The following is a 15,482-nucleotide window of genomic DNA, read 5'->3' on the forward strand; positions in this document are numbered from 1 at the left end:
TGATGTCTGAATGACTGCTGCCGGAGCAGTGAAATCCCTGCTGATGTGCCCAGGCTTGCCGCACTTGTAGCAGCCCGACGATCCCATCCTGCACGCCCCCTCGTGCGGCCTGTCGTATTTCCTGCAGCGGCTCGGTCCTGATTGGCCTTTCGGCCTACCATCTGATCCCTTGAGCTTCTTCCCCGAAGCCCCTCCTGCCTGTCCCTCCTCCAATTTCCGTTTCCGGATGTGCTCCAAATCTATCTCCCTCTCCCTCGCCCTGGCAATCATAGAGTCCAAGGTAGGGCAAGCCGAAAAGCTAACATGCTCCCGGATGTCAGCTTGTAGCATATCGTGATAACGAGTCCTCCTCATATCCTCATCACCAGCATACTGGGGCACCAACAAAGCCCTCTCCCGGAACTTGGCGGTGATCTCCGCCATAGTCTCCGTCGTCTGTCTCATATCCAGAAACTCCCTGGCCAGCTGCTGAAGCTCGACAGCCGGCGCAAACTCTGCCCTGAACCTGGTCACGAAGTCCGACCAGGTCATACCCTCAATAGCTGAAGCTCCCAACGAGTCACCCACTGACTCCCACCAATCCCGGGCTCGGTCCCATAAACACCCCGCTGCATACCTCACCTTCGACCCCTCGGGGCAGAAGCTAGTCAACTGTGCAGACTCGATGTCTACAATCCATCGCCTAGCAGCAATGGGGTCCTTCACCCCATGGAAGTCCGGTGCACCACTGCCCCTGAAGTCCTTGAAGGACAGTGTGCGAGATCCCGACTGGCTAGATGCCAAATCACTCCTGAATGCCCGCAAGCGATCCTCCATCAGCTCCATAATCCCTTCCTTGATCGACCCAAAGAGAATGGGGGTCGACTCAAGAATACCTCTGGTGATCTCTGACGCGATGAACTCGCGTAGCCCCTCATCTACCGGCTCGGAACCTGATCCCGAACCTGACCCCTCTCCTGAACCGCCATCCACCGGCCTCGATCGAAGTACCACCATTCTGCAATACATCACAACAATAATTAGAGATATTGATACTTCCTGAGGGATCACAACTACTTACAAGTTCCCTGGTCTTGTCTTGGCCTTCCCTAGTTCGGGTACGGATCCTCTGCTTTCAGTAGTACGGGCCCATACTACCTTCCACATCTATCCGTACCTTCTCCAAGGACCGCCTCGACTCCACCAGATCCCTTACGCTAAGGCTGATCACTACTATACTCATCCCAGGCTCGCCCTAGGGAAATCTCCGACTCTACTCGATCCAGTCCTCAGCTGCTGCAGGCCTCATTGTAATGCCAATTAGCTATCACCCGAATACCATCACATGCGACGAGACTCAGATAATCCTTCGAGTACCCGACTCGTCCCTATAACGGTTGGACTCAAATAAGAGCTGCGCAGTAGGATCAAATCCGACACTCTAAGATTATTCAACTCTGATCACATGTGACGTGACGTATTCGTCCAATGGCTAATTCCCATTATTCGGAGTCCCACATAGCACAAAGCAAGCATCATTTAGACAAGGGAAACAACCTCAAGCAACTTCGCTCTCATGGAGGGAAATTTATCTAGTACACAGTGCTAACTCACACTATCGGGCACAACCCTAACAGGCTACCCTACTGCTGTCTACTCGATACTAGCATGCAATTCTCATACAGCTGGAACACATAAAGCAGGCACATAAGGCATCACTCCTAGATCCTTAGTCCTATTCTAGCATGTTGTTCTAAAAGTTGATAAACATAACATAAACTTGTATGGGTACTTTGGGGAATACTTACTTGAGCTCGGCCGGTCGCGCGCATCACACACTTCGTTCTTTCTTAAACTCTTTTCTCAATTTTAGAAAACATTTTCCTTTTAGAAATTCTTTTAATTCCTCGATTTGAGTTCAGACACCCCCGAAGGTGAGTCCGAATCCCTCAAACCAGGGCTCTGATACCAACTTGTAACGACCCATATTTCACGTCCAAAAATTTCGTTTTAAAAACATTACTTTAGAAAAACATTAAGAGTTAAAAACATTGTTCGATCAAACCATAACAAAACGTAAGCCATGTCTAAAAGTCAAATCATACAATCATCAAAATATCAGAGTATAAATCCCAGAGAATCTCGTAAGTGCGGAAACCCGTGTGTGTGCATGATGTGCCGCTACCGCGTCGGCTCCTTCCCCTTCGACGAAGAGGTACCTGAAACCAAAACTACAAACTGTAAGCACAAAGCTTAGTGAGTTTCCCCCATCGTACCACATACCATACAAACACATAACACACACACTACCAGGCGATTATGGGGTGCCTGACTGCCCGGGACGGCCATTCTGGGGTGCCGACTACCCGTGTCAAGCCATTCTGGGGTGCTGACTACCCGTGTCAAGCCATTCTGGGGTGCTGACTACCCGTGTCAAGCCATTCTGGGGTGCTGACTACCCATCGGTCCTAACAACCGATCCTCGGGGACTAGTCCCCTCCTACTACCACTATCGCATATAACATAACAGGCCAGCATGCAAGCATATCATCACGTACTATCAGACATTTCTGGGGTGTCCGACTACCCTCCGGTCCTAACAACCGAATTCTACTATTATCACATATAACATATCATGCTAGCATATAACATATCAGGTAGTAGCAACATAGATGATATCACAAAGACAATCATCTAACATACGACTCCTACTGGTGGGCCAGCATTGTGGCCGTAGACCCACCGCTACTGGAAGGTAACTCACCTCGAATAGGCTGCTGGTCCGTGTGGGAAATAGCTGTCTACTGCTGCTGCTGCTAACGTCCCTTGACTGTAATTCCCACAAAACGATCAGTCAAACACGCTAGATGTTCTTAGGGTAAAATGACCCTTTTACCCCTCACCAAGTCAAAGACCAGGTCAAAGTCAACTTCCAGTTGACTGGACTCGCCGAGTCCAGAGAGCAACTCGCCGAGTCCATCCTTCACTGATCCGGTCCCACTCACCAGGTCCCTCTTTTCACTCACTGAGTCACCCCTGACTCGCTATCCGGGACTTTGGGGCCGACTCGAGTACCAACTCACCGAGTTCCTCGAGCAACTCGCCGAGTTCCTCGAGCAGGTCCTTTGCTTGCTTCCAATCCACACCAAAACACCCCATTCGAGGGTTTGGGGGTTTCGGGACTACGTTATACGGTTAATTCCGTGCACAGGTACGAAGGGTTGAGCCTTCGACGCTTAAACCCCTCGTGATATGTGGATGTTCATATGACTCGCCGAGTTTGAAGAACTACTCGGCGAGTTCCAGGCAATCTTCATAGGACTCGCCGAGTTTGTTCATCCACCTCGCCGAGTCGACGACCATCTTCATAGAACTCGTCGAGTCCCACTTTGGGACTCGCCGAGTCCTTCGACCCACTTCCTGAGTAGGCCAGATCTGGGACATGCAACACTTCCAGACCACAGATCCATGGTCCTAGGGCTCATTTACCACGTAAAGTTGTAAACTTTACGTGCATGCATGGCCCTATGAGCTCAAACATGCACTTCCAAGCTATACAAGAGGTCCTATGCTCAATGGGGACTTCCACTACCTCAACCACAGAGACTTTATGCTACTATGAAGTCCAAAAGGTCCACATCCGAAGTTCTTGCAGAACATTAGCCATAAACACATAGAGATTTAGGTTCTTAGGGCTTAAAACCTCTTTTCTTAGGGACAAAAGGGGACTAACGAGCTAAAGATCAAGTTAGGGTCTTTTCTACCTGAATAGAAGCCTTTCACAGAGTAGATTCCGGATCTTCTTCCCTTCTTGCACTCTTCAATCTTCTCCTTCTTCTCCCAAGCCCCAAATCACCTTCAAAATGCTAACAATCACCCACAAGGACACAAAGGAGGCTAAGGTTTCGTTCTACAGGTCTCTGGGAGTGCTAAGGGAAGTGGAGGCTGGGTTAGATCGATTAAATAGGGTGCAAACACCCGGGTTAGGGTTTAAGTCCAAACAGGGTCTACTCGCCGAGTCCATCGGACCTACTCGCCGAGTAGATCCCGCGTCTAGTCCCGCTTCTACTCGGCGAGTCAGTCCTTCAACTCGCCGAGTCCAAGGCTAATTATGCAAAATAAAGAGATGTAATAACCACGAATACATACCAGGAATCAGGTGCTACACTGTAGACTCAGAGAGTGGACCAGGTGGGTTAAAGGCCCGGTGCGGGCGGACCAACCACACTGCAGACTCGATGGATATGGCTAGACTCGGAGGGTGGACCAGGTGGACTGAAGGTCTGGTACGGCGGACCAGTCACATAGTAGCCCGTAGTGCATGGTTGTTCTGTTCTGTTATGATATGTTATATGTATGGTATATGTGGTTGGTATTTTGGGGGTATCTCACTAAGCTTTCGGGCTTACAGTTGTGGTTTAAATGTTTCAGGTACTTCAGGAGACCGTGGCAAGGCGAAGGCGTGATCGTACCGCTCCTCATGTTTATGTTTTATGATATGGTTCTGGGAAGACTCTGATAATATTTGTATTGAAAACCTTTTTGTAATAACTTAACGAAACTGGGTTGTTTTTGAAAAGTTTAAATTGGCTTGAATTTTTAGAGTGTTACACAATAATTATCACACCAATATTGATCGACCTCCTTTTGAGATGCTCTATGGGAGGAAGTGTAGGACCCGATATGTTGGGGTTAGGTCGGTCAGCGAGTCATGCGGAATACGGAGGTGGTACTCAAAATGACGAAATTGATTTAGCAGGTTTGTGGTAGACTTTAGATAGCACAGAGCCGAAAGAAGAGCTACGCAGATAGATGTTGGTCAGACATGGAGTTTCAGGTTAGGGATATGATACTCCTGGAGGTGTCACCTTGGAAATGTGTCATCCGATTCAAGAAGTGGGATAAGCTAGACCCCATGTATATTGGTCCTTTCCCAGGTGTTAGCTCGGATGGGCAGGGTTGCATATCGATTGGATATGCCATAGGAGCTCATTCAGATCCATAACACTTTTCAAGTCTCAACTGCGGAAATGTTTGGTTGATGATTCCGCAATGGTTCTATTGGAGGACATTCAAGTGGATGATCGTATGAATTGTATAGAGAGACCGGTAGAGATCCTTGAAAGGAGGACGAAGACTCTACAAAACAAGTTTGTGGATCTCTTGAAGATGCACTGGGATAACTGAAAGGGTTCTGAATGGATGTGGGAGCCAGAGGACGAGATGAGGGAGCATTACTTAGAGTTAATTGTGGCAACGGACTTTGAGGACGAAGTCTAATTCAATTGGGGGAGAATTGTAACACTCGATTCAAGGTATTTTTCATTTTGATCATTGGTGTGTAATTAGTTTGCAAAGTTGGTCCCTAGGGGCATTTTTGTAACTTTTGGGAGGGGAGTGCGTATGTTGGGCATACCTCTTGTAAATGGGACGTACGTAATCAGGGGACAAAACCTAATTTTAGGGTTTGGGAGGGGAATGCGTACGCTGGTCATACCCAAGGTTTCCTCTTTAGCGGCCTACATAGCCTCTTTTGTGTCCCATTTCGAAACCTTAGCCCATTCCAAGAGAGAGTCGACATTTGTGTATGTTTTAGTGTGTGTTTGGTGTAGCTCCAAGAGGAAGAATCCTGGTGGAAAAACATTTATCAAGGAGGAGCTTGTAGATCCAGATTACATTCATCATTTCCAGCTTCATAGAGGTATAAAGCTTTGACCTTGCTCATTCTATGCTCAGATGTAAATCTAGTAGAGTTTTGGTCATTTTTTGGTCCCATGAATGAGATCTAGTGGGAATTTATCACTCCAGAAGTTATGAGTTGTTCATGTTGATGTTTACAAGATCCCTAGTCCATAAAGTTAGCATTTTGGTGGTTGAGGATCAACCATGCATGAGTATATGTCCATTCGGTGAAAGTAGGATGCTAAATCTAAGGTTTGACTCCATTGGAGTCATGCAAAGGCACCAAGTTAATGACTTTATGGATTAAGACATTCTCCAAGGTTTGGATCAGGAATATGGACGTTTGGTCTTTAGCATTAAGTGCTTAATGGGCAAAATGGATTAATGGAGGCATACAGAAGCGTACGCGTCTTGATCCCCGACTCCGTGTAGCAACCTAGTATGTCGGGCGTACTAGGGGTACTCTTAGCATACTCGACTAGGTTGGGCTTTTGACTTTTGGGCTACCATTGGACTTTAAGGTTTTAGGCCCTTGTTAGGCCACAAGTATTTATGATATTGGGCCACTGTTAGGCTTTGGGCCTTCACGGATCTGGGCCCATAATGGGCCATGATTGTCCTTTAGGAATTAGGCCATTATTGGGCTTTTTGTGCCATTAAGTTTGGGCCACGGTTATTGGGTCGTTTGAGGGAAGGGTAAAATGGTCTTTTACCATGAGAATTGGGAATAGTTGATTAAGTCCCAATTATGGTTTATGACCTAATTATTAATTAGGGTTTTATTTGATTGGTTAGTGCGGGGATTCTCTAGTGCAGTAGCCCAAGCATCTATTCGATTGTCAGCAGACTGAGGTTGAGTTTCTTCAATATATTGTAGGATACTAGGGTTGAATGTGCTTGTTATCTTCGTGACTCCTGTTGTATGTCTGTATGCATGTGTGCTTGTTTGCTATATGTATGTAGGGTGAAATAGAATTGGGGTGAAATAGAACCGGTATAGCCTTGTGCTGACACATGAGTTGAAATAGAATCGGGGTGAACTAGACCTGGTACAACCTTGGGCTGACATATGAGTTGAAATAGATTCGGGGGTGAAATAGAACCGGGTGTGAAATAGACCCGATATAGCCTTGAGCTGACATATATGTATGGTATGCGGTATTTTAGGGAACTCATTAAGCTTTGTGCTTACGGTTTGCAGTTTATGTTTCAGGTACTTCCGGTTCGAAGGGGAATAGCTCGAGATGATCACATTGCATACCATGATTTTCCGCTTATTTAACTCTGGTGTACTTTTGGGATGTTTATTGACACCTTCTGAATACTTTGTGGTTTGATAAACATGTATGATTTAATTTTAGAAAAAAGGTTTCGAGTTTTGGGACGTTACAATTTCATTTTCATACCAAAAATGGTTAAAACCTTTAGGCCCTAAAAACGGATGTTACAATGCCCATCTGTGATTTTACAAGTCTTTAATGCATAAATTGTGCATTAAAAACGTGTACAATTACAGATGGGCATGCTATATACGATTTCATCACAACCATGTACAAGTTTTGATGTGTAAAGTACAAGTTTTTAAAGCATTAAATATTATGTTTTGTTATAATGGTGATGTTTTAAACAATATCTAGTAAAATACATACACAATAACTAGATATTTGTTAAGTTACAACATTATTAGATGGAAATCCATTTTCCGCCACGAGATAGAATTAATAGAGCTTGAAAATATGAAAATGAAGTTAGTTTTTTTTTCTAAGAGTTTAAATACATCAGGCTCATGAGGCATAAAATCTCAACCCATTAAGCGAAATCGTTAGAGATGAGCTTCCATCTACGATTTCGATGGTTATTTTAGTAATTTCTTTAACTTCTTGCTATTTCATAGCAAATGCTTTGAGAATTTTAGTTTAATTTGTATTTTTTCCCCTAAAAAACTCAACAACATATTTCTTTTCATTTCTTTCCTTAAAAAATCTCAATGGCACTCTAATCTCTTTACATCCTTCCTTTTCCTTCCTTAAAATAACTCCAAAACATTGCTAATATAGATAAAAGGAGTAAAAATCAAGAGTTGACATAAAAGTGACTTTTAGCTAAAAGTTAAGGGTTCAAGTCTTCTTGGAGACAAAAAAAATATAAATTTAAGAATAGGATAATGGATGCGTGTGATGGTCATTTAATGTTTTTTTTTTTTGAAACAGAAAATACGATATATAATAACCAAAGCAAAAGGCTATGCTTAGCAAGAAGCTAAAACGCAAAAGTAGTACAAGGAGCTTAAAAGGAAATTGCAAACTATTTAGAAGACAGCATTTAATAAGATGAAGAAATGGCGAGCAACACCAATCAACCCAACTTCCATATCCATTACTACTCCTCTGGTTGTACCATAGAAACGATAGCCAATGATATTATCAGCTACTTTTGTGTAAGAAATTCTCAAATCCTTGAAAATTCTATCATTCCTTGCCCTCCATATGTTCCACAGTAGACACGACAATATGGTGCCCACGACTGTTCTTTTCCTTGGTCATTTAAAAAAATAAAATAAAAATATAGACGATTAAATAGCAAATATGATCGACTCATTTACAATCCCAAATAGGAGTGTTAGTATATTGAGATCCGCATCCGTTATATACAAGTTGGAATACGTGTTTCCATTAAACTCTAATACACATGTTAATTTGAAAGTGACTGGAGCACTCCACCCACGACTCTTTTCTTTAATCATCATCACAAATACAACTTCATAATTCATTCCTGCTGTTAAATTGGCTGTGTCAAATTTCGACTCCACCGCTAACCAACAAACCATTAGCAATTCCGCAACATCTATAAATACCTCACTACATAAATAAAGGAATTAGTTATTTATTTTTTGCATTTACCATTTCTGATCAATATAATTTAGAAAATAGCAATATATTTTATTTTATTTTTTTTACATTGTACATTGATAAATAAATATGTTCGACTCATGTGCATGTAAATATCACCTTGTTTCTTTAATGCTTGGCCAATCCCAATAACGTTTGTCACTACCCCATGAGACTGTAAAGTCCCTTGCAAAAACCATGAAGCAGTTGCCAAATGTTGCCTTGTCAATCCAATACTTCTATTTCAACCAAACAAAGCACATTACTATTTACAATAATTGATGAGGGCATTATTGTCATTTACCATAATACGAGTATGTCGTATTTACTATTTACATTACATATGATTCTACAGCAAAATATTAATGCTATCACCAAGTTTTGTCCTTGTGGTATTTACCTTATATGGATATGCTGCATAACTTTCATTTATCGTCCTTCAAACTACCTTTTGGTCACGGTTTTTGTACCTTGAAGCGGTTAAGAATCATGTATAATGACCATTTTACCCTCGGTATAGGCTATACCGTGTATGCCGAGGACATTTTTTTCATTTACCACCAAAAAACAGAAAACCAAACTTGTATACCATTTCCAAATAAGTGATATGACAAAAACATCAATTTACACTAGAAAGTAGATATTAATGGTAATTTATGCTAAGAAAAAAGGAATAGATTGAAGATTGAGATGGAAGGTAAGGTCTACCTTTCTATTTTGGTTAAAGAAGACACCAGCATAGAGGTCTTCCATTGGGGACTTATCTATAACAGCATCTGCATTCTTGAGAAGATCTTCCTCCCATTTTGATAGTCCCATTTTGATATTGAAATGGTAATTGATAAATTACTTCTTGGGAACCCCATTTTGTAAAGGAGTAATCAAGTTGGCCACTTAAGGAATTGGATTCAATTGATCACTCTAGAGGAATCTTATGCTTGGGCAATGTCATTGAATTAATGCTACTTATTCTCGTCAGGGATGTTTTTGTTTTTGGATTGGGTTTTTATTCTAAAGGTCCTTTTGTCTTGAATGTTTTTTGTCAGATTTTTTATTTATGTATCACAACATCCTTATAAAAGATGGTGTCTTCCCAACTTGATTAAAAAAAAAAAACATACTCACGACCCTAAAACCTACAAAAACTCGAATCTCTTATTTTCTTATATAAATAACTAGTATAAATTATGGCCTAAAATCAGTCGGTTGTGAAATCTTAAATAATAAGACAAAAGTAGTTAGGCATTAAGTTTACAGTAAAAAGTCTTGAAAAACACAAATGACACAAACTTAATTATGATACAAGCCATCTGATTTCATGAAGCATATGCCACATCAGCAGAAGAGGTGTCCATGTCATTCAATCCCAAGTCCTCGTTCTGTTCCCATGATCTCTCATATTCATCAACTGAATTTTTCAAACATTTTTATCAAAAACCAATTATATGCACAATAACATATCACAAATGTTGCAAAATCCATAGCAACCTACTTTATTTAAAATAATAACCATATTTCAATTCTTGTGAAAATGTTTATTAAGGAACAACGTCACAAACCAGTAACCAAAGAAATTGTTCCAAAAACAAAAAAAATTTAAAAACTTACAAGTTAACTGAAAGTCGTCTTTAATATCATCAGTTGTTGGTGCAATGTATGAGTTTGCCAGAGCATCGTCTAAGATCAGTGTCCAAGTTTCTTCTATATTCAGAAGCTAAACAAATTCAAAGATGGAATGATTAATACCTATAATGATAACAATAAGAGTAAATTACATTTTCGGTCACTAGTATAGCTAATTTTTGCAACTTTGGTCCTTATGACTTTTTTGGTCCTTGTTAGAATGAAAATGACTGTTTTTGGTCGCTGAATATAATTTTTGTAAAATATTGGACCAAAATTGCAAGAGAAAAGTTTTTGGGACCAAAGCTGAAAAAATTAGCTATACTCAGGGACCAAAAATGTAATTTACTGTAATGATAATTACATGATTCATAATTTCATACCTTGAGGAGTCTGGCTTTAAAGTCGAGCCATTTGCTTCTTCTATCCTCATCAAGACTATCTCCAAAAGTGAACCCGTGTACTCTCTCAAGACCTGTAATTATTTATAAATCATAATCACAAACAAGCTTATTTATTTTACCATATTTTGTCACCTTTATAATTGAAAAAAATTAAAATATTTTAAACATAGTATTAGCGTCATTTTTATGTCATTTTACATATTTCAACTAGTTTTATTACCAATGGTCTTTTTTTTCCAGCTAACAACTAGCTTTTTAGTTATCAACTAGTATCAGCACCTCAAGCTGACATTTTATCAAAATGATTAAAAAAAAAAAAAAAACTTACTTTCGTTGATTTTGGTGACTAAACCTTCGACAGTTGTCACAAGGCCTCCTAAAGTGCCACCTGCAAGCTCCAAATCAATCTCCGGGATTTTTACACTTGCAGTGTCGGACTAAAAACACACCAAACCATTTTGTTAAGAAAAACACGGGTTTTCCAAAAAATCTAAATTCAAAAAAAATATGCAATTGATTATTTATGTATATATGGATACCTTTATGACATCACGGCTTAAATCATTAACGTTTCTCACAATGAGTGTCACTTTCTTTCCTTTTGCAGGTATAGCACCACCTGCCTTCAGCTGCAAGAAACTAAGCAAATGAGAAAACTTGAAGAACAAGCAAAGAGGTGTACAAAAATAACTACAAACCTCAGAATTTCTATAGCCACAAGCATCACAAGTAGATGCCATCACAATCACTTCTTGGAAGTATGGAATCTCTTGTCAATAAGTCGAGCTAAACAAACCTTAAAAGGGACACATGCACAAAACAGCAATGTACTTTCCTTTTCTTTTTTTTTTTTTTTTTATTGTAGCCTTGTATTTACAATTTATTTACTGTAAAAAAATCTACCCATTATAGCAATATCATGATATGGCACATGTAATTTTTTTAAACAACAGGGATGCACCTTGTCAGATTTTCAAAAGTTGGACTAAAAGTGTAAACCTGACCAAACCACAGGGACCAAAACTGTAATTTACTCATATATATATATATATATATATATATATATATATATATATATATATATATATATATATATATATATATGTTAAATACATTATACATATATTCTTTATCTAAAGAGCAAGTTACAAAAATGGTCCCCAAGTATTGTTGATTTTTGTCATTTTGCTCCTTATTTCAGGCAATCTTTTAATTCAGTCTGTTTTCTCTCGAGGGCAATTTGGTCTTTTCCATGGTAGATGATTAAATTACCTCTTCTGGTGCAGTATAGCGAAGAAGAGTTTCAGCAAATTCTGTAGTGTTACCCTGAGCAATAGCTCGCCTTCCAGCAACTGCTCCAACTGACCCAAGATATCCAAGTGATGATTCATCATTTTCATGTTCTCTTGTTTGTGATTGGTCAACAAGATATCCAAGTGAGGCTTGTTGATCATGAGTTCTCTCATAGAAATCAATAGTTAATGATGGATTCACAGATGGAGCATACCTGTTGCAAGAAATAGCATTCTACTTTCATTTATTTGTTTATTACTATAATTTATTTATTATAGCATACTACTTTACTATATATAATAAACAAATCAATAAAAGTATGCTGCTATTTTTCAGAACAAAAAAAAAACTTACGGGTTCTCTAATAAGCTGTTGCCAGCAGGATCATCTAATATGAAGGTAAAAGATGAATTCCCTGTTGCACATGATCTTAGTTTTAATATGAACTTGTCTATAGCTTCAGCAGTCTGAGGATCAACTTTCTGTAAAAAAAAAGTCCAAAATCACTGAAAATTAGCCAATTAGGTCGTTTCACAGTTACCAATTGAAACTATGTTGAAAGAGGGAATTGAATATGTACAATCAAGTGGCAAACCTTTCTTTCTTCTTGAAGTGCTTGTAATTCATCAGCAGATCGGACCAAAATTCCTTCAACCTGAAAGATATACACAATGCACTTCCAATCGATATCAATAGAAATAAGTTATTTCTATTTTCTGCCTAGGGTGTAATGGAAGACCTCACAAGTAGTCAAATAGTTGATGAACTAAAAGGAAGTTCAAATTTAGAAGATTCCAGAAGATTAATCCGAAGAGGAAAAGACGGAATTACCGTTGATAGAGATCCACGTTGTGACTCGGGAGGAATCTCAAAATCAAGTTGAGGTATCTACATATACACAGATAGAGGGAAGAAAGCACAATCAAATTGACAATTTGTTCCATAAATTAGGAATATCAGATTTTGATTAAAGTCGCATACCTTAATTGTGGCTGTTTCGGATTTCACTACTTGTCGATTAAGCATCTGCAATGAAAACTCCAGTCAAACAATGAAGTCAAATGAAAGACTAAATTACTGAAGTTGGAAGTACACAGATCATTCATGAGAAAACTATAACAGTATCACATAACAAATTGGAAGATCTTATTTTCTGCAAATTTAGTTCACTAGACAACAACCTTTTAATCACCTGATGAGAATTCCAAGCGATAGCAAGACCCTCGGGGTTGTATCTCACCAGCAAACTGCACCTCATTGTTCCTTCATAAGAACAAGAACATCACAATAAGACATTTAAGAGAGCCTCTTTCAACTAAAATATTGAAGAAAATCCATGAATTGCGATAAGTAAAATCAAAATCCACACACCTCTCGCCACAATGAGGACACTCGAAGGCTGACAATAAGATCTGCAAGGCGAGAAGACTTTGTTACAAACAAAATTCATGAAACATACAGCTAAAAGCTACATCATTAAATTGTGAAAGCAATTATAAGGCTACTTTTGGAGTAAATATGTGAATAAGCTGAATGCTTAGCTATAAGAAGCAGATAAAGATTACCTTCCTAAAATGTGGAATCAAAGTTAATAGAAATCTCGTTATCCCCTGTCACTCGATGCAATTGAAGTCTATATCAGCATCAAACAACTTCCACTGTAATCATCTTCATACATGTGTATTCGCATACAAACTTACATTTTCACCGCATCGCATACAGAGGCTCTCAACCTGGTACAATGGAGCGTCGTCATCATCGGTAGAAACAGCTTCAACAACAGACCTCACATCCATTACTGTTGAATCGTTTAATGTCTCCGTTAATAATCTTCTTTCGAGTTTGCTAATTGATGGAAGAAGTACACGGAAAAAAAAAAAAAGCGATTTTGTGGGAGCTATGAAATTTGAAAACAGTTGGGAAGGAACCTCTAGAACAGGCAGGAAGGTTGCAGAATGCTCCTTTTTAAACGAACTCGCAGTCATATTTCATCAACTTCACAAACAGGTCCTTTTCTTTTGAGTTTTGACAACGTAACAAAAAACTTAAGGAAATTGATTTTTTTTAGTAAATTACACGGATGGTCCCTGTGGTTTCGGTAATTTGCGTGTTTAGTCCATAACTTATTTTTAATTCGGATCACCTCTATAGTTTGGTTTTGTTACGCCGTTCGTCCCTACCCGGCTTAGAATGACTATTTTGCCCTTAATGATATATTTTAATTTTATTAGTTCTTATTTTATTATTTTAATTATTTTTAAATAAAGTAAATTATTAATATATTGTTGAAAGTGGAACCTACCGGTCCACCCCCACCTTAATCCTCTTCCCTTCCCGGCACCATCTCCGACCATAGATTCAATTCTCGGCACCAACTCCGGTCACCACTTCCATGAAATTACACTTTGTGTCCTTGCGAAGACGTTAGTGGAGCGTGTGTGGTTTACCGGCACACTAAATGGTTCTAAGCAAAGGTAGCAAAGGGTGACTCAATGTTTGTCATAGTTCGGTGGAGCGTGTGTAGTTTACCGGCACATCGAATAGGTGACTGTAACATGTGAGGGCACCATGTAAGTTTGCATGGTTATTCACACCCGCTTTGTGATCCTCGGCATCCCAGTCACAAACTAGAGGGGCATATCGAGATTTAAACATGCCATTGAAAGTTCAATGAATCTCAAAGGATCTAGGACTTTTCATAGATTTAAAACTTAAATTTCTTTTTCGTTTTTCATGGTGGAAATTAGTGTCGTCATTCACTTACCTTCAAATATTCTGCAATTAGGGTTACGGCATCCCTCTCCCGAGTTGTAGAATATTGTGTTGGGTCCTAGCCTTAGTATCTCATTTGAGTGATTTACTAAGGACTCAATCTATCAACTAACTTGAATTCGTTTTTCTCCCATTTTGTAGATGTCAAAGTTCGACAACTATGGTCTTCTCAAATCCCGTGGAACAAGCATTCCACATGAAGATGATATTCCACGATTCGATCGAGGAACAAGAGATCATACTTCACTTCCTCCTCCTCCTCCAATTATTCTCCCTAACCCACAAGTTCAAAGGCTTGAAAGGTTCCAGATCACTCAAGCCCTTTTGGCAAGTAAACATAAAGAAGGAAAGTCGGTGTGTGCACACTTCCTAGGGATGAAGTCACACATTGATAGGTTAAGAATGTTGGGATCCGTTGTCTGTGAAGAGATGGCTGTTGATTGGGTTCTTCAGTCACTTCCTAAATCATATAGTGAGTTCGTAAGAGAGTACTATATGATGAACTACGACGTGACCCTTATAGATCTCACCTATATGCTTATTGCTGCTGAATCAGCAATGATTTGGCGCAATAGAAAAGCAAAGTTGATTGGTGAATCTGCCTTCGAGACCTCTATGGATATTGACAATGGCAACGAAAGACATGCTATGATCGAAAAGTTTGATCACAAGAGAAAGACAATGTCTGAAGTAGTTCCATGTCATGTTCCAAAAGAGTCAATTTGCTTTTATTGCCAAGAGAAAGGGCATTGGAGACGAAGCTGCCCTATTTACCTAAGAGATCTAAGAGATGGGAGAGTCAAAACGTATGGCTTTGCTTTAGGTAAAATCCATTGACTAA

General features: G+C 39.7%; 1 protein-coding gene and 1 pseudogene across 2 annotated transcripts; both read right to left on the reverse strand.

Moving 5' to 3' along the window:
• Positions 1-7,887: 7,887 nt before the first annotated feature.
• On the reverse strand, positions 7,888-9,412 carry LOC145052732 (lectin-like). Of its 2 annotated transcripts, none has more exons than XM_079000597.1 (3): positions 9,258-9,412; positions 8,670-8,785; positions 7,888-8,519 (listed from the first exon to the last, which is right to left on the reverse strand). In XM_079000597.1, exons 1-3 carry the CDS (start codon positions 9,366-9,368, stop codon positions 8,234-8,236), a joined length of 513 nt encoding a protein of 170 aa, XP_078856723.1. In that variant the 5' UTR covers positions 9,369-9,412; the 3' UTR covers positions 7,888-8,233. The 2 variants fall into 2 exon arrangements, with proteins under 2 accessions (XP_078856723.1, XP_078856722.1); XM_079000596.1 differs by having other exon boundaries at positions 8,670-8,788; positions 9,258-9,407.
• A 305-nt stretch (positions 9,413-9,717) lies between these two features.
• On the reverse strand, positions 9,718-13,856 carry LOC145052734 (uncharacterized; annotated as a pseudogene).
• Between the last annotated feature and the right edge of the window lie 1,626 nt (positions 13,857-15,482).

Source organism: Lactuca serriola, chromosome 5, assembly GCF_051521515.1.
Source record: "Lactuca serriola cultivar US96UC23 chromosome 5, Lser_US96UC23_V15, whole genome shotgun sequence".
NCBI lineage: Eukaryota > Viridiplantae > Streptophyta > Magnoliopsida > Asterales > Asteraceae > Lactuca > Lactuca serriola.

Excerpts from the sequence above, each read along its gene's own strand:
- LOC145052732 (XM_079000596.1), bottom strand. The coding sequence starts at position 9,368 with ATGGGACTATCAAAATGGGAGGAAGATCTTCTCAAGAATGCAGATGCT. Across the intron at positions 8,789-9,257 it reads TCTTTAACCAAAATAGAAAG|AAGTATTGGATTGACAAGGC; the intron begins GTAGACCTTACC and ends TGGTTGAAATAG. Across the intron at positions 8,520-8,669 it reads CCAAGCATTAAAGAAACAAG|TGAGGTATTTATAGATGTTG; the intron begins GTGATATTTACA and ends TTATTTATGTAG.